General features: G+C 39.5%; 2 protein-coding genes across 2 annotated transcripts in view; both read right to left on the bottom strand.

Moving 5' to 3' along the window:
• Positions 1-214: 214 nt before the first annotated feature.
• On the bottom strand, positions 215-8,192 carry lrif1 (ligand dependent nuclear receptor interacting factor 1). The gene is made up of 3 exons (XM_063465321.1): positions 7,851-8,192; positions 5,139-6,585; positions 215-3,818 (listed from the first exon to the last, which is right to left on the bottom strand). Exons 1-3 carry the CDS (start codon positions 7,865-7,867, stop codon positions 2,892-2,894), a joined length of 2,391 nt encoding a protein of 796 aa, XP_063321391.1. The 5' UTR covers positions 7,868-8,192; the 3' UTR covers positions 215-2,891.
• Positions 8,193-9,400: 1,208 nt separating this feature from the next.
• Positions 9,401-18,834, bottom strand: part of renbp (renin binding protein) — a 31,123-nt gene continuing 21,689 nt past the window's right edge. Inside the window, exons 8-11 of the mRNA XM_063464087.1 lie at positions 18,656-18,831; positions 18,398-18,529; positions 11,698-11,785; positions 9,401-10,452 (exon numbers count right to left, since the gene is read on the bottom strand). Coding sequence (XP_063320157.1) covers positions 10,379-10,452; positions 11,698-11,785; positions 18,398-18,529; positions 18,656-18,831 — 470 coding nt within the window. The 3' untranslated portion in view covers positions 9,401-10,378. The remainder of the gene's footprint in view (positions 10,453-11,697; positions 11,786-18,397; positions 18,530-18,655; positions 18,832-18,834) is intronic.

The following is an 18,834-nucleotide window of genomic DNA, read 5'->3' as shown; positions in this document are numbered from 1 at the left end:
CACATGACTTTAATGTACATCATTAATTGAAATTAGGGCAACCCCTCACAGTTGTTAATTCAGTAATGTTTTTGATGAACCTACTGAGATGTGTAAAATGTATAAGAGTGAAAACAGTCTGTCCTCCTGTAATCAGGAATGTACTGATGGTTGCAGAGTTTAAATGCATTTACATCCTTCCTTCAATTACAGTGCATTTAATGGTAATAAAAAGCAGACAATGAATTATGGCACTGTGTTCATTTGCAAAAAGAAATCACTGTACACACTGTAATCCACACACAATTGAACTGTAATTAATGTATGTTACAGATAACAGACAAGAAAACAGCAAGAAGGCAAGTTTTAAATAAATGTTCATTTAGTGGAAATGGAATTAAATAAATCATGAATACATATTTTAATCAAAAACATGAAGAAACCTAAAACTGATGGTCACATGTTTCCAACAGAAGTCAGAGATGTCTGCTTCACTGCGTCCAATTCAGAACAACTATGTTTCATACCATTTGTAAATATCCACTTTGTAAAGACAAAGCTTACACTGTCTGTCATGATTCAGTACATGTTAGGCTGTGTTTGGAAAACAAATGAAAACATTATAAGTAATGTTTAGGATGCAGCTTACAAGCTGAACTGGAACAGAGTGATTTAATCTATTATTCAAAAGTGAAGAATTAAGGTTTACAAACGAAAAAGTGCATCACTGAGATACATGCTATTGTATTGTTCTACACAGCACAAGGTAAACCATAGCAAACTTAACTATAAAACATATAACCCTGTTTACAAAAATATTGTGATTCAGTTTAAAAATGTAAATTAAATAATACAGTATTCAATTAAAACCTTTGTGTTACTATAAATAGCAGAAAGACAACGATTCAAATATTGAAACAGTTTTGTAAGAAAATAAATATTCATTTAAAATGTTTAATTAATGGCAGCAACAGTTTCCCATTGTGTTGCATAACCACTTTTTTAAACAACCCCTTTATTTCACCTTCATTTTAGGTTGGAAATACTGCCCCCATCACATGACCTGAAGAAGCCTCAGAGGTGAAACATCTTCACAAACCTAATGGAGTCCAGTTATCTCCTTTTTCAAGACTACTATGACCTTGGTGCCTGAGGACCTAAACAGACATTTTACATTATTTCCTTTTAGCAATTAGGAAATGAGGTGATAACTTCTGTGTCAGCTTGTATGTAAAGAGACACTTACTGGCAGGAACTGATGGAAAAACCAGGAATTTAGTAAAACTGCTGATTCAATCTGCGATAAGTCTGGAAACCATTACATGAAACCTTTCTGCACATCATTCATCAATAATGAATAACATAGACTCATTAATGCATTAATGAGATATGTAAATTACTACACCATTATAGGTTGCTAGCTTTTTATCTGTGCGTACTAACAATCGTCATGGAGCTCTGTAAATAAAGAATAAAGCAGCCATTAAAAACAAAGAAGAAAAAGAATTATAAGAACTAGATCAGTTATCTCTTTGGTTACCTTTTTAAAAAATAAACATAATTTCTCAGTTTTAGCATTTGATGTAAACTTTAAAATAATATTATTAATAAAAAGTTATAGTTTATGACCTGTTTTGAACTTCCATAACAGTTTTTGGAAACAGAGTTTGTTTTCAGTTTAATGGTTGTCAGAAAAAAAAACAAGAAAACTGACCAGTAAGAAACATGTAAGCTGTAAGTGTGTTGGAAAAGACATAAACTGGGTGCCACTTTAGCTCAGTGGGTAAGCAGAGGAATGAATGGGTGAATAAGACAAGTTGTTTGAGTATGCTATATAAGAACCAGTTCATTTACCATTCACCGTGTAGGTGACCACATGACAAGAGTGAAGCAGCTGGCTTCGACTCTGACATCTGGTGTCTCTCTCTTATCCTGGTGTCTGTTTCTTTTGCTCTCTATCCATAGCTTGTGACCATGGGTGAGGGTACAGACACGGATCAACTGATAAACAAACTGGTACAGTGTCCACATCACTGCAGATCCTGTCCTAGTTTGTCTATCAGTCTTCTGCTCCCCTCTCTCAGGGAAAAATTTCCCTGAGATACTTGATACCACTTAGGGCAGGGGTGTAGAACTCCAGGCCTCCAGGGCCGGTGTCCTGGAGGTTTTAGATAACACCCTGGGTCAACACACCTGAATCAAATGATTAGTTCATTACCAGGCTTCTGGAGAACTTCAAGACATGTTGAGGAGATCATTTAGCCATTTAAATCAGCTGTGTTGGATCAAGGACACATCTAAAACCTGCAGGACGCCGGCCCTCAAGGCCTGGAGTTCGACTCCTGTGACTTAGAGTAACAACTCATCCAGCAGAACACCATATCTTCAGATTTGGAAATACTAGTTCTTCTTAATACGGCTTCAATTTTGTCTGTGAATCTCTCCAGTGGGAGCAGGAGGATGGAGTCAACAGAAAGCAAAGAGGAGATCCTTAGGCCACCAAGATGGAAGACTTCCACCTTAGTGGCCCTAGCACCTGCCAGTTAAGCAACTTTCTTTCTGTTTTTTTTTTTTTTTATAAGCTTTATTTTCATTTTTAAATTGGAAAACAGACAATCAAAACAAACAAAGCGAACAAACAACTTTCAATTAAGACTTAATTCCATTAACTCTGCAACACCTCCTGAGAACCGAGGAACCAAGTATCTTTTTTGTAATGTCCTGCATTTCTGGCCACCCAAACCGGTGTGATATCAGTGGAAATTGATGTATATGTGTGGTGGGCTCCATGGAACATAAACTCACTTTGAGTCTCAGAAAGTGAATGTGCATGAGGAGGTGCCATTTTTGAGTCCATTAATCGATGAACTTTATAAGGACACGTGGGTGCTAAAAGTACTGGACATTTTCAATCATCTCACTTTTCTCTTCATTAGTTGCAACACTGCCTCTTTCTCTGTCAGGTAATCTTTGAGTCTTTTGATCCGTTCCTGTCTTTTTAGTTCATCACAGTCCGTGGACGTTGTTGACAAAATGTTACTATAGCCCTCATGGGCGACACAGTTCTGCTTGTTTATGACTTTTCCACAGCTCATCATTCCATCTTTTCGAGGAACCTTTGCTCTTCCCCCTTTTTTACTCACCTGCTCTGCTGTAAAGTCCCACTTGTCTAGCTCCTCTAGCCTTGCCCTGGACTTGACTGCAGGATCCAGAGTAGTGGGCATGCAACATGGACACACAGTGCGTTTCCTGGTCCGTCCTATTCTCCTTGTGTTTCTGCTGAGATCCAACCAAGTCTGAGTCTGAAGATGGGCATCTGCATACTGTGATTGTGAGATACTGCCTTCATTTGTGGTAGGGACATCCTCACCAACTGGTTCCAAACAATCTGTCTCTTGCTTACTTTTACAGTCACATGATGCTCTGTTGTGTGAACTTTGACCTAAAAAGAACTTCTGTTTCCAAGCAAAAGGAGGAGGTTTCTGGTCCAGTTTGACATGTGAACATCTGAGAGCTCCAACACCTGTGTCAGGTGATGGTGGTAATTCCTTTCCAGTTTGTACTTTTACTCTCGGGATATCAGTATGACCACTGTTCATATTGGTTTCTTGTGAACCGCTACCTTCATATCGAAAAACATCTACCACTGATTCCTCATTATCCTCCACTGACTTAATGGAGTCTATGTGCAGCGAATTTGCAGGGACAGACTCAACTGATGGTTCATCAACCCTCTGAAGGCAAAGTTTAAGTTCAGCTGTTATCCCGAATATCTGCCTCAGCAGGTGGTCAGACACTTTGCGAGGCTTTGGTGCCACTGACTCAGGATTTGTAGAGCCCTGCAAATAAGGAAATGTAAAATAAAAATACCATTATCACACATTAAGCAAATGATCCAAGTACATTTAGTAGCTGTTTATGGGAACTTTTACTAGGTGGTCCAAAGAGAGGTCACTGCAAGTGAAGGAGGCCATCATTATTAAAGAGATGGCTAAAACTCTAGTGGTCAAATCAACAATCTGGTACATTCTTAAAATAAATAAATGCACTAGCAACACCAAAGGTCTGAAAGACTACAGAAGACAACTAAAATGAATTCTTTCCATGGCTGAGAAAAAACCCACTCACAACTTGCAACACTGTGTTGGCTAGCAATGTCACCTCACAGGAATAGATGACCTGAGGTTCCTGGTTTATGCTGGGGCCTTTGTGTGCTGTGTGCATGTTCCTTCCTCCCACCGTCCACAGACATGCATGTCAGGTTAATTGTTGATTCTAAACTACCCATGAATGTGAGGTAGATAAAGTGCTTGAAGTGTAAAAAATAAAGCAATGCATTTAATGCATGGTTAAAACTGTGGCTTGTACTCTAAAGTCAAAATTGCTCTTAAAGAGGTTGGGGTGTCATTGTCAAGGTCTACAAGGTCTTCAGAGGGTTTACAACAAGGTGCCACTGGTTACTTTTAAGAAGAGAAAGTCCAGATTATATCTAGAAAACATCTGAAAAGAACCTGCCTAGGCAGATGCCACCTGTCAAACATGGTGGAGGCAATGCTAAAGCTAAAGTATGGTTGCCAGTGCTACCAGGTCATAGTATTTGCTGATCATGTGCCTGCTCAGAGACATAATGGGATGAATCTGAGCTACACTAAGCTGTACACTCTGCTCAGATTCAGCCAAATGCTGTGAAGCTTAATGGGTAGCACGTTCCAGTGTAAACAACAGTTAATGTAATACTGAAAGCTGAAAGTCTGCACTTTAATCACATGTTAATGAAAACTGACTACGGTGCTGTACAGAGACAAAATAACTAAAAAAGGAAAACGAAAATAAATCCACGTTTTTCTATCATCCACGCTTCAGAAAATAAATACTCATTTTGCACATCACACAAGAAAACCAACAAGGTTAAGAGGCTGAACTTCCAAACTAACACTGGTGTGATCAGAAATACTCACCAGACAGAAAACAATACAAAAAACAATTACACACAAATAAACTTGAATTATCCTTCAAAAAAAACATAGACCAAACCACAGATCTGTAATGATTAGCTGCAGACCTACGTGAAATGTTATATTATCTAGTCTACAATCACACCTTAAAAGCATTTTTATTAAAACACTAACAAGTCCCAGAAGCACCAGAAGTAGCCTTACCTCAGTTATCTGACTGTTGCTCTCTGTTTCAAAGCTGCTGCTGGCCTCTGTTGGACTTTCTGTTTTTGCATCAACCTCTACGTCTTGCAGCTGCTGGGCAGAGGTGCTGTGAAGCACGTCTGAGCCACAAACACACGTTTCATTTATATCTGACGTGTCCTGGCCGGCTTTTGCTCCTCTCAAAGCCATGTTTGAGGTTGTGCAGTGTGGTGAGCAGGACTCTGACTTGGGTGGAATATATGATACAAATATGACATTGTCTTCATCCAGATGAGAGACCGCAGGCATGTTAACTGCTTGTTGAGGTGACTCATCATCGTCACATAGATCAATCACCTCATCTGACTCCCTTTGCGTTCTAACATCTTGACTTGTTACAGCTGACTGAAGAAACTGTTGTAAAGAAGAAGATGGTGGAAGAATGCTTTTGCTGAGTTCAGACCCTTTAGTTGTTGTTGTGGTCTTAGATAGCGGGGCGCACTGTTTAGCTACAAAGAACACCTTGCCATTGCACATGACCAAAGCATTTTCTTGCCCTTGTGCACCATTGTCCTGACTCAGCTGAGAGGCAGTTTTTCTGAAGGTGCTGAGCTGTGTGGAAGAATTTTCTCTCTGTGCGATTGCTTGAAGAATCTCTGAAGTTACAGACGGACAGTTAAGAGGTTTTATATTTGGACCTGATGAACAATCCACTTCTTCTATCACCCAGCGTGTGGGGCTGTCGGGCCTTTGTGAAACCTTTGGAATCAGTTTTAACTGTTGTGTTCTTTGCTTTGGGTGGAATCCATAAGAAGTCAGTGTTGATGCATTGGAAAACATTCGGACTGAGTGTGGAGCGGTGTCCGTTGGCAGAGTCCCACCTTGATTTATAGTGGTTACAGGAGTAACATACACTACACTGGGTAATGCTGACCCCGAGGAGGAGCTGGCAGAAGAAGTAAAAATCTGTTTCTGGATAGCTGCAGGGAGTCTGCATGCTGGAACGGTCTGGACTTGTGCATTGGGGGGAATCTGAAGATACTGTCCTCTCGGGAGTGCTGGAGATTTCACAGTAACTGGGAGCAGATTAAAAAGTTTTACTGGCATTCCAGATTTTTCTTTAAAAGTTGCCACTGACGGAACTTCAGCCGTTAAATTAACAGTCTGCTGCTGCAGCGAATGGTTGTTGACTGAATGTACACGGTTGGACAAGACATTCATAACTGAAGCCTGCTTCCTGATTATTTGCTGAGAGACAGAAGAACTCAAAGCTGTATCTGTGACCATGTTCACAGGTGCTGAGTTGATATTTATGGTAACAGCCTCCTGGGAAATTGGGTCCCTTTTAGTCTTACTTGTCTGTGGTTGGAAAAACTGTCTGTTCACCATTTGGACAGGAATCAGTTTCATGATGTTCTTTCCATCAGCTCCAATCGCAGGCATTGCCTGGTAGAAGACACCTCGGCCACTGAGAGAACGGAAGGAAGAACGGAATTAAAACAAATATAAATATATGAATTTTATACAGTTATGACTTTATTATGTCAAACTGTAACACCTCCAAACAGTACAGATCTAAACCTTTACCAGAGTGGCAGAGAGTCCACTTATCTGATTTCCTTTGTTGAATTTGTGATAGTTGCCTGCATTTCTAAGCCAATATTAGTTGTATTACTCGCTCTTGTTGCTCAGAGTGGATGGAAGGCTTTAAGCAGGCACTCGGGAGCATACGTAGGTGTCACATGCATTTAAGAAGAAATTCATCCCCACTTTTTTACAAAGAAGTTATTCCACCAGCATAATTAGAGGCAACAGAGTATCTGATGCTGTCATTTTTTTCTATTGGAAAAATAAAATGAGGTACATTATATGTCATTATCATACTATTTTTACTGTTTTCCCAAAATTCTTAATTTTTGCTTTACTCCTAATAACTGAGAAGAGCTGATATACTGTAATGGGAGATCAATTATATTTCTTCTAATAATCAAGGGGTAACACTTTATAACATGACCCGCGAATAAGGCGCAAGTAAACCAGTACTTAGGTGTCATTTGCAGGTAACAAGTTATTGTATGTTATTCTATTACTGAGTGGTAATTTATTTCAAACATGTAAACAATATACAGGTACATTTAGAAAAGAAGAGAGAGAAAAAAATACTATACAAAAAAATCAATACATTTCAATATAGCTGCCGTTCTGATTAATTTACATGTTGAAAGGGAGTGGGAAGATTGTTTCCTGTACAAAACGTGTTACACGGAAATACAGGATACTTGCGGTCTAACAATGTAATTATTTTATAGTTTCCTGCAAAAACCTGGCTCGGTACACGAAACTGCATGTAAGTACAGGGTACTTGCGCCTTATTCGCGGTTACCATCAAGAGTACATTACAACTGACAAGGTGTGCAGTACACAAAGGTACAAATATTTAAATACTGTTTCAAACAAGTTAATAAGAACTTTAAAACTTTAATGTGGGACTATATGAATGACAGAGATCGATTTCATATTTTGTAAGATTAGCTCATTGCAATTGATAATAATGATTAGAATATTTATACTTAGTATTAATATATTTAGTATCTAATCCCATCTAACAGCAAACTGAGCCAGCCTCTGATTTCTTATTCGGACCCATCATTAGTGTTGTCATGACTCCCGTAACGTTTAAAAGAGCAAATCATCAATAAGACTGGGAGACACTGAACCATCAAACCACAGTACCTGTAAATCGTATCCATCTGTCCTCTGGTGAAAAGACGAACGCTGGAATGTAATTTTTAGCTGCCGTAACGAAAAATGACATTAAACTAAATTAGATACATAATTATTGGTGTGAGCTCCGTTTACACGATAGCTATAAGTTCCTGGTAACGTCCAAACACCATCGTAGCCTCAGCGCTTGAAAGCTAGCCTTGGTCCAAATGTGTAATCGCCGCTATTAACCTCCGAATACTCTCGTTTAATTGCCATTAAAAATGTTTTGACTGCACATTTTTCGCCCTGGTGCCTTTCATCAATAGATGCAATAAGTTGGAATCTCGTTTCCATCATTTCAGCCCTTCTGTCACATTATTTCCGGTTTGTTACGAGGTTGTGTTCAACGTAGCAAGCCGTTTTTAAGCTTGTGTTGATTGTGTTTGTTTGTTTTAATCGCAGACTCTGACTTTAGGTTGAATATAGTGGTTTTCTGTCCTGTTTTAGCAGGGTTCATTATTCTTATTATTTACTATTATTTATTTTTCACGCAACACAAGACGAGTTAAATATTGTTAGCCTTTGTGGCTTTTGAACTGTCCCTTTTTACCAACTTCCGCTTGGCCACTTCCGGTTCCGTTTTGTGATACACATATTTATTTATATATTTTCTTATATATTAAGTGTGTTTGATATTTAGATAACCTGTCATGAAGATGCACATTTCTGAACATGACACACGGTGGAGATGGGCTCTGTCTCGACACCCAATGTTGTCAGTGGGTTTTGGGATTGGTGTTAATTCATTTTGCAGTGTACATTTTGGTAAACCATATCCCCATGACAAATTTATAAATACACTGACACAAGTAGTGGGAAAAATAGACAAGGAAATGTAAAAAGGGAGGAACACAGGGTGCTCCAGCAACATAGAACAGAGAGTAGAAAATCAAAGTTATGATGCAGGATAATCAGATCAAGCTTGAACTTCACTGCTTAAAAAAAAAGAAAGGGAAAGAAACTCCTAAATCAATGTCGGATCTTTATGAGTAAAATATTCAGCTGTTTTTGCTGATGTCAGTCAGCATTGTTAATATGGAAATCTAGTGAACTATATTCATGTTTTTGTGTCATCGTGAAGTTATATAACAATTTTTAAAAATGCTGTTTTAAAGAGCTAATGATGAAGATCAAGGTCAAATGCCAATCTAGGTACTCATGTGCCCCAAAGCCTAGTATATTGTTGTTGTTGGAAGACAATCCATAAAAATTATGAAGAACAACATTTTTACAGATTTTCAAATTTGGTTGACCTTGACCCGAGTCAAACCAGCCCCACCTGTTATTGGTATCTACCTTCACACAAAATCAGAAAATGAACAGTGGACGCTAGACTGCTAACAGATAGATAGACAAAGGTTACAGATTCTAATAATTATTTGTTAATTAGAAACATATCCGCTTTCTAGGAACATTGGCTCATCATCTGTCATTTGTTCTATCGGAAGTTTCCATTCCATTTCAACTAGTAATAATAATTATAACTCCACTGAGTGAAAGCATCTGCATCAGCAGCTTTATTATTTCAGTATACAATTTATTTCCTGACATGGAAGTGTACAGATCACATAGAACAGTAGTAAAATAACATTTTAAAAGGCCTGAAGGTTCCAGTTTAAAATCCATATTTTCTGTAAAAATATGAGCATAAAAACATATCTGTCTATATGTCTTAGCCCTGTGAAAGATTAGTGACCTGTCCTAGGCTTACCCTCCCTCTCCTGTGACCGCTGGGATTGGATGGGAGGAAGAAAATTGGATGGATGGATGGATGGATGTACTACCAGCTGTTGTACATCTGTGGAGTGCTTTGTGGAAAATTCAGTAAATTATGAGGTGTAAATACCAAGTGTGAAGCACAGGTTTTGCACAAGGGAGTTAAATACAAATCTCATCCACATTTTTGCAAAACTTCAACTATGGTGAAAAATTATCTTCATCAAAATTATTCAGCTGAAATGTTCCTGATGCAAATAAGGGCAAAGTTACTGACACCCCGTGAGCCTGTGATGTATTGTTGCTGCACTGCTGTGACTGTGACATCACTGGTGATAGCTGCTGTACAGCTACTGAAAAAAACACTGTTGGACCGAAGAAAGCAAAATGAACTTGTACCAGAATGATGGGAAGGAACTGCTTATGATCTGAAGCATTACACATCACCTGCGCGAGCTGCCATTGGAACTGGGTCACTACTCTACCCACATTCAGTCAAATGAACCATTTATTTACTTTCGAACATTGAATTAAAGCTGAAGATCTTTAATGAAACATGATTGATTGATTGGAAATATATATCTCAAGGTTAATGTGTTCTTTTTTTATTCCCACCCTTAGCATTGGGTATTTTAGAAACCCCTACAAAGGTAAGATTTTAACTGAAACCTGGATGAATGCACAAAGAATCAGACAATTTTGCTTTATAATTTGATTATTCGTGATTCAAAGTAATGCACAAGTTCAATCCCTTTATCAGAGCATTCATGTCAGAATCTTCAGTCCTTGTTTTCCAGCAAGTCATCCAGAATGCGCTCACACATGTACAGGCAACGAGGCACGTGGAAGAACCCTGAGGAACAGACAAAATAGCTACTTAACCATTATGTTAAAACAGAAAAGTATTTCACAATAAAATGATTGTTGGGGTTTTAAAACAATTAATGCAGCTAAAACACACAAGAAAGGCTCTTTCATGCTGATAGATGACAAATGAAAAAAACTTGTTTGGTTTGGTTTCCATGTGCTACTAGGTCAGCTTCAGTGCTGCTTGGCATTAATTTTCCAAGTTTCTAGAATTCTGTTGGAGGAATTAGTACTAATCTTTCAAAAGGTATTTCATCTGATGATTTGTGGAGACCAAACATCTTAGTCCAGTATCTCTCAAAGCATTCAGCTGGGTTGAGGTCTAAGGTCTGAATGGTTTGATAAGTATGAAAATAATGCAATTTGTATGCAGTGGCTTTCACAGGGAGCAATGGAGAAGCGCAGCATCAAGGTGATGATTCAGAACAACCTTGTGTTCATTTATAGTGATCCTTTCCTCTAAAGAGATCATTGGAACCAAACCATTCATTCTTTTCTGCTTATCCAATTCAGGTTTGCAGTGCGAGAGGCGGGTTACACCCTGGACAGGTTGCTAGTCTGTCGCACTAACTGCATGTTTTTGGACCGTGGGAGGAAGTCAGAGTACCTGGAGAGAACCCACGCAAACATGGGGAGAACATGCAAAGGCCACACAGAAAGACCCCGGCCTGATGGTGGAATTAAACTCAGGACCTTGTTGCTGTGAGGCAACAGTGCGAACCACTATGCCACTGTGCTGCCTTTGGAATCAAATTATTGTACAGGTAGAAATGCCACTCATTTCATAGCAGAAACAATGGATCCCATAACTACTAGGGACAAAATTCAGTTTTTCCCTTGTGTTTGTCATGCCATGCGTTAATGGCTGCAAGCAGATGCTGATAAAAATTAATTTGGCTTCCATCACATAACTGTTATTGTCTCCCAGCTTACCCAGAGACGGTCAGAATTAATAGACATGCCCAGCACCATCATTACATCCGTGTCAAATTATTAAATATTACAGAAATATGTGTTCCACTTTATACATTCTCCCTCATTTTTTACAACCTGGGGCCTAAAATACGCAGCACTCAACATCTTCACTGAAATTTGAGTGCAGATCAAGGAGTGTTGTGCAGGTAACTAAAGCATACAAAGCCCATTTTATAAGCTACTCTACATTCTCCTGTCATTTATTTCCCTCATTTCAGAATTTCCTGCTGTTGCTACATCTTAACTATGCTCTTACCTTTAAAGGGACCGCCTTTAAAATCCAGTGCTACTTTCCCTTCTTGTGTCAAATAGCCAAACCACTCGCCATTCTCAGCATCAGGAAACTGGAAACAGAAACACGCACGATCACCCAGCGTTACATTCTTTAAAGGTTGTCTCTCTTTGAAGTAATCAACAATGGTCAAAGAGCCTTAAATTAGCCTTTTATACTTGAAAAGTCATAGTTCAGCACTATTTAAGCTGGGATATGGTTAGTTTAGTATTGCATAAAGACTGAAAGCAGGGAAAACAATATCTTGGAGTCAAATTTATTATTGTGCTATCTACTGTACAATATAAAGCGCCTTGAGGCGACTTTTGTTGTGATTTGGCGCTATATAAATAAAATTGAATTGAATTGAATTGAATTGAAATTAAAATGGATTTTAAAAATAAAACTTTGAGCAGCTGGAGACCTTAATAACCCTGAAATAATATTTGTTTGATCAGAATATGCTGAATGCAAACAAATATTTCCTAATAAACCTTCCATAACAAGGCGATTAGAGGTCAATTATTAATTGTAATCTGGTCTAATCTAATAATGAAACTCCAAACATGACTGTCCTTTATAAACTCCCCTTCATATTTCCTTCATGACATTTTCCATCAAAGTCAGAGAAAGATGTGAGGGACAGTTTTTTAAGGACAAAGGAAAAGAGAAGTTCAGTGTGCAGAGAATCAGACTGCACTCATACTAGACTCCATAATAATGTGACCTGTGTCTGCTGTGGTGAAACTACAGTGTCGAAAGATGAGCTAATTTGATACTTTGTCCACTGTTTCCCCCCGTGAAAAACAGAACTTCAGGATAGTCGTTTTAAATAAACAGGAGTACACATATAGCCTTTAAAGTAAAATGAAATGGTTATCACAGTGAGACGAGTTTCTGCTCATGTCCAATCACATTTTCTTTTCCTGCTGGTGAATCTGACCCTGTGTAACTCCTGGCATTTGTGAGGATTTCAGTGACTGGAGTCAAATTAAAAAACACAATAATCCTAAAGCCTGCAATTTAGAAATAGACAAGAAAATGCAAACTGAATTATTATAAATGTAAATTCTTTTTAATATAACTCATAATCTTCATTTATACAGTATTTATACATATCTCTCCATCTACAACATCAACATAACCTCGTCCTAGCCTGTCAATCTTGTTTTCTGCATTTTCTAACACTCTCTGTTTCAAGTAGGTTAAGCTCCGCCCAGCTAGGCTGTGGTTGGGGGTGTTGGGCTCCAGTTTCTCCATTCTTCATGCCTACTCTTCCTCATTTCATCACCTGCCTTACTTACGGACAGAATCCAGCGTTCAGCTGCTGCCCGACTGTCAGTGTTGGGGAGTAACGGAATACATGTACACTGTAAAATGTAATATTGTGTTTAATTAAAAATATTAAATAGGCTGAACTCAATTTTTATCAATTTGTTATTAGAACTCAATTTAAATAAGTTACCAGTACTTTTTATGCAAAAATGCTGATAAACTCGATTAATTTGAGTTGTCCTAACTTAGAAAAACTAAGTAAGCTGGAAGTTTTGCTTCTCAGGGCGGAAGGATGAAAGATGTGTTTTGAAAATGCCACGTGACTGCCGTTCTCCTCCCTCCCGGATCAGTCCGCATGTTCATGGCGCCAGCATTTGTTATGGAATATATTGAGCAAACCTGGAGATATTATTGTTGTCATTGCTGTGGATCTTTACTGACTTGGTGAGTAAATGTTTACTCTTATTCAAACTGATTTTGTGGCTTCTCTTAGTTTAGCACCAGGTTTATAATCTTGCTAGCTAGTTAGTGTTAGCCTAGCATTGCTGCTGCCGCTGTGCTCATGTTACTTAAAAATTAACACCACAGCCTTAAAAACCTTACATAAAACTACGTCGGTGAATTTTTTTGTTGATTGTTTGAAATAAATAAGTGAGATAAGAGCCCAGACAAAATTCTTTGGGAGGTGCAGCCGTTAGGGGTGGGGTGGGTGTGGGTGTGGGGGGTGGATAACGGAGCTCTCCGAAAACGTGGAAGCACTTCTGCAAATATGTGATATTTTGATAAATTAAGTAGATATTTGAGCATTATACAGTTACATTCTCGCCTGAAAATATCTTAAAAGGTTATTTTGTGACCCAGAAAGGGTAGTCTGGTGAAAAAGAGGATCGCATTTGTCGGCCATGGTTGTCGGAGCCTGTGCGCACTTGTAAGCGCGGCAATGGCGGAGGAGCGCGGCTGAAAAACTTATTACTTTTTCTGGGTCACAAAATAAACTTTTAAGATATTTTCAGGCGAGAATGTAGCTGTGTGAATTTCAAATATCTGCTCGATTTATCAAGACATCACATATTTGCAAAAATGCTCCGACGTTTTCGGAGACGTCTATTTTTTCATGCTTTGTGGCAGCTTTTGAACATCTGTGGCATCTATTAATGTCAAATCTAGCCTTTATTTAACAACATAAGCGAACTCTATGTTACAATGATTGCACAGCCATTAAGGATCAAATCAGTTTCTGCAAAATGTTCTGTTTTTTCTCCCTCTGCTTGCTTCTTACTGTCTTTGAGGCTCGGGACCAGCACTCCTGTTGTTGGACAGAAAGACATCAACTCAGTGGTAAGTATTTTGGTTTTCCAATATATTAGCAACTGTCAGTGACATTTATATTAATCAGGCTGAACTTTAATCATACTTTAGATCAGCCTGTCTTACTTATTGTTTTATTTGTGCTTTGGTTTGGGGAAGTTGTTTCTTTACTGATCTTTTCCTGTCTGTTATTAGACTTGAGATATGACTGCACTATGCTGTTGCTGTGACTCCAGTTAATTCTACAAGACATGCTGTGTAAGTAAATAAACAACAACAGTTTGGTCTGCATTTCTTGAAAGATCACATCCCCCAAACTTAGTTTAGAGGGTCTACACTGTATATAGTGAAGTCTGCAAGTTTTCTAACAGCAAAATTTGTTTTGTGCCCAAAATCATTTTGCACATCATTAGAATGAAAGTTATTGCCCATGTTTGCATAGCCCTTTTTAAAATTATTCTTTCATGACAATATTGTGTGTTGCGTGGTGGTCACGGCTATCCAGACTGACAATTTGGGACATTGAATGTCACCTCTCCGGCGGGGAGGGAGCCTGAGATTGTCTAAATTGGAGTCTGTTTTATACCAAATGCAGAAAAAATGTTTTAAGAAAGCAATTAAGTTCATGTTCCAAAAAATATGATTGTTTGCTTGCAGGACACCAGGAGAGATGAGTCCTCCGTCACAGATGGTGTGGTCAGTGAAGATGGTCGCCTGCAGGTTCAAGCTCATTGCATCTCCAACCCACATCCACTGCGACTGTACTTAAGGGAAGTTAAAGACTTTCTTCTGCACTTACATTTGGATCACCTCGATCCATGACAGTCATTCAGGCAGTAATGCCTGGACTGGAAACAAGCCATCCTTAAAATATTACAACATTCCAGCTCCTGTGTTGGAATGAAAAACGAATGTGTTGTTTAAATTAGAGACTGCACTTGTGACAGAACAATAAATATTTTATGTTGATTATATAAATAATGTAAGTACAAAACAAACTTGTGGTAGGCCTAAACTTATTTTCAGAATAATTACATCTAAGACTTTGTTTCGTTGTAAGATTATAACAGTGATGGCAATATCATTTTTATTCAGCAGAACAGTGTCCAGTATGTTGGCTGTTGTACTTTGTTGTGTTTGAAAATAAAAGTTGTGCTCATTTTAACATCATTACAAAAGTGTTGTTAATTATTTTTAATGATATTCATGGTACCACAAATTGTTTTTTCATTTAGTTGAACTTGAAATGTTTGTCAGTAGGTAAACAATTAGTATTGTCAGAAAGTCAGAAATATCAAGTTATTCTTAATACTGCAGACTTGCAATGTATAAGTTGTCCTAACAGTCATCCTAAGTAAGCTTTACTTAGTTTTTTTGAGGCAACGAGTTTCCATAATTTTTTTGAGTTCTGGGAACTAACACGGCTGTGTACATTTTGAGTAGGGTGTACTCAAAATGAGTAAGTTGCCCTAACTTGGTCATCTTACGTAAACTTGATCCAATTTTTTTGAGTTCTGGGAACAAATGAGCTTGTACAGAGTACTCAAAATAAATACGTTGTCCTAACTTAGTCATTTTTAGCTAAGCTTTACTCAATTTTTTTGAGGCAACGAGTTTCCATAATTTTTTTGAGTTCTGGGAACTAATTAGATTTTACAGTGTACCGCCGTCTTGATGCATTCTCAATCATCCAGGAAAGTAAATCTCCAAAAGTTGATTCTGTTCATCTGGACGTAGCGTTTTGTGGGAGAAACGTTTCGTCACTCATCCAAGTGACGACTGAAGAAGTCACTTGAGCCAGTCTGCGTCTCACTTACCTCCATGGTGTCAGAATTGTGAGCTGAAGCAGAAGAGAAGCCTGCCAACACTTGTACCACTTCTGCCCCTTTGTGAGAAGGAAGCGGGTCTCCAATTGGCAGCACTCCTCGCTACTACCAGAGGCTGCTTCCAAGCCTGTGTAGGGCCACCGCCTGACCCTGATCTTCATCTAAGCCTGCAGCCCTGCTGAGATCAACCAAACCCCAGGTCTTTGCAACCACCTCAAGGGTGAGTAAAAAAGACTTTTCTTCATGCTCACCCTGAGCCAGAAAAAAATAACTCTCAACTGCCTTGTCTGTGAAGGTTCTCAGTCATCCAGGTCATCGTAGTCTAAGGAGCTTGGAAAGAAAAGCGTCTGGACTTCTTTAAGTTGCTTGAAGACGTTTCACCTCTCATCCGAGAAGCTTCTTCAGTTCTAAGGTCAAATGGCCGAGAGTCCCAGATTCAAACCCAGTGGGAGTATCCCCCCAAAGAGGGACAAAGGACCCCCTGGTGATCCTCTAATCACATGAGCCAAGGTGTGAAAGCGGGTGTGGGACCTAATCAGCCAGGATTTCGGGTGAGCTCATTGTTAAACCTGGCCCCACCCTATCATGTGAATTCCTGAGGTCAGATGGCCCAGGATGTGAGTGGGCGTTAAGGCGTCTGGGAAGGGAACTCAAAACTGGATTATAGATGGCAGACAATTGGTGTCGTAAACCACCGCCTCTGTTCAAAGATGGTCGCTCACAGTGGACATAGATGGCCTCTTTCACTCCTCTTTCAAACCATCTGTCCTCTCTGTCCAAAATGTGAACATTGGCATCCTCAAAAGAGTGACCTTTATCCTTAAGATGCAGATGGACTGCTGAGTCTTGTCCTGTGGAGGTGGCTCTTCTATGTTGTGCGCTTGTGAAGTGGCTGTTTGGTCTCTCCAATGTAGAGGTCTGGGCATTCCTCGCTGCACTGTACAGCATACACCACGTTGTTAAGTCTGTGTTTTGGAGTTTTGTCTTTCGGGTGAACCAGTTTCTGAGTGTGTTGCTGGGTCTGAAGTACACTGGGATGTCGTGCTTAGAGAAAACTCTCCTGAGTTTCTCTGATACACCGGCTACATAGAGGATGACAACGTTGTTGCGTCTGTCTTTCTTATCCTCCCTCGCTGGTGTCTGATCTTCTTTTCTGTGCCTCTTTGCTGACTTTATGAACGCCCAGTTAGGATAACCGCATGTTTTGAGTGCTTCCTTTACATGTGTGTGTTCCTTCTTTTTTCCTTCAGGCTTAGAGGGAACATGTTCTGCTCGGTGGTGTAGGGTCCTGATTACTCCAAGTTTGTGTTCCAGAGGGTGATGGGAGTCAAAGAGGAGGTACTGGTCCGTGTGTGTGGGCTTCCGGTAAACTTCGATGTTGAGGTTGCCATTCTCTTCAATGTGCACAGCGCAGTCCAGGAAAGGCAAACAGTTATCCTTTGTGTCTTCCCTGGTGAACTTGATGTTTTTATCCACGGCGTTAATGTGCGCAGTGAAGGATTCCACTTCTTGTGTCTTGATTTTGACCCAGGTGTCGTCTACATATCTGTACCAGTGGCTGGGTACTCTTCCTTTGAAAGAGCCAAGAGCCTTCCTTTCCACTTCCTCCATGTAAAGGTTGGCTACAATAGGTGACACGGGGGAGCCCATGGCACAGCCATGTTTTTGTCTGTAGAAACCATCGTTGTATTTGAAATATGTAGTGGTGAGGCAGAGGTCTAACAGTGTGCAGATCTGATCAGGTGTGAAGTTGGTCCTGTCTTCCAAGGAGCTGTCTTCTTGTAGTCTTGTAGGGTTTAAATCTGGGACTCTCGGCCATTTGACCTTAGAACTGAAGAGGCTTCTCGGATGAGAGGTGAAACGTCTTCAAGCAACTTAAAGAAGTCCAGACGCTTTTCTTTCCAAGCTCCTTAGTCTCAACTGCCTTGTTCCATGGCCTGAACTGCTACGACTCCACCATTTAGGTCAGCCCAACCACCCAGACTGTTTACTGTTTCGTTTGGACTATATGGCTTTTTGTGTGTTTTTAGGTTTTGTTCCATTAAAACTTTACTCAACAAAAAAAATCGTAGAGCCTTTAAGGTAAAAAGAGAAAGCTGCTGTTTCCTGCCTGTTTCCAGTCTTTAAACTAATCTCTGTAACATCAGGTAGTCGTTGATATTTCATATTAATAGGAAATGACTTATTTCTCAAAAATTTTAAATACTCAAAATATTTAATGACAAAAGCACACAGTACTCTTGCTATGCCGTGTGGCCAGTGCAGTATCAACTCACGTGGCTAAAAGTGTACTGGTAAACTTCTGAGAATATCTCCAGCAGCTCAGGCTTCCTGGTGTGACTGTAGGCCATGAGGAACGCGACGAGAGCCTCACAGTGTGGCCACCACAGCTTCATGCTCCACTCTAGCTGCTCAGACACAAAAGCAACATGGCTGACCATAAAGTGATAAATGCAAACTACTACTGAATGCAAAATGAAACAGAATTTTGTGTCTAATAAAAACATAATCATGTGTAGAGATGACAGGTTAACCTGTGTGGGGCAGTGACCATCCACATCCAGGAAGTAGAAGAGGCCACCGTGTTCTTTGTCCCAGCCATACTGATAAGGGAGCTCCACAAAGTTTCTGATGGCAGTTCTGTGTATTTCCTTGTCCCCGGACTGTGCACCGTACAGCATCAAGAACCAGCCTGCTTCCAAGGCATGGCCTG

This window comes from Pelmatolapia mariae, linkage group LG20, assembly GCF_036321145.2.
Source record: "Pelmatolapia mariae isolate MD_Pm_ZW linkage group LG20, Pm_UMD_F_2, whole genome shotgun sequence".
NCBI lineage: Eukaryota > Metazoa > Chordata > Actinopteri > Cichliformes > Cichlidae > Pelmatolapia > Pelmatolapia mariae.
The sequence above is the reverse complement of the archived record's forward strand: the minus strand, read 5'-3'. Positions and strand labels throughout refer to the sequence as shown.

Excerpts from the sequence above, each read along its gene's own strand:
- lrif1 (XM_063465321.1), bottom strand. Across the intron at positions 3,819-5,138 it reads GCAACAGTCAGATAACTGAG|GGCTCTACAAATCCTGAGTC; the intron begins GTAAGGCTACTT and ends CCTTATTTGCAG.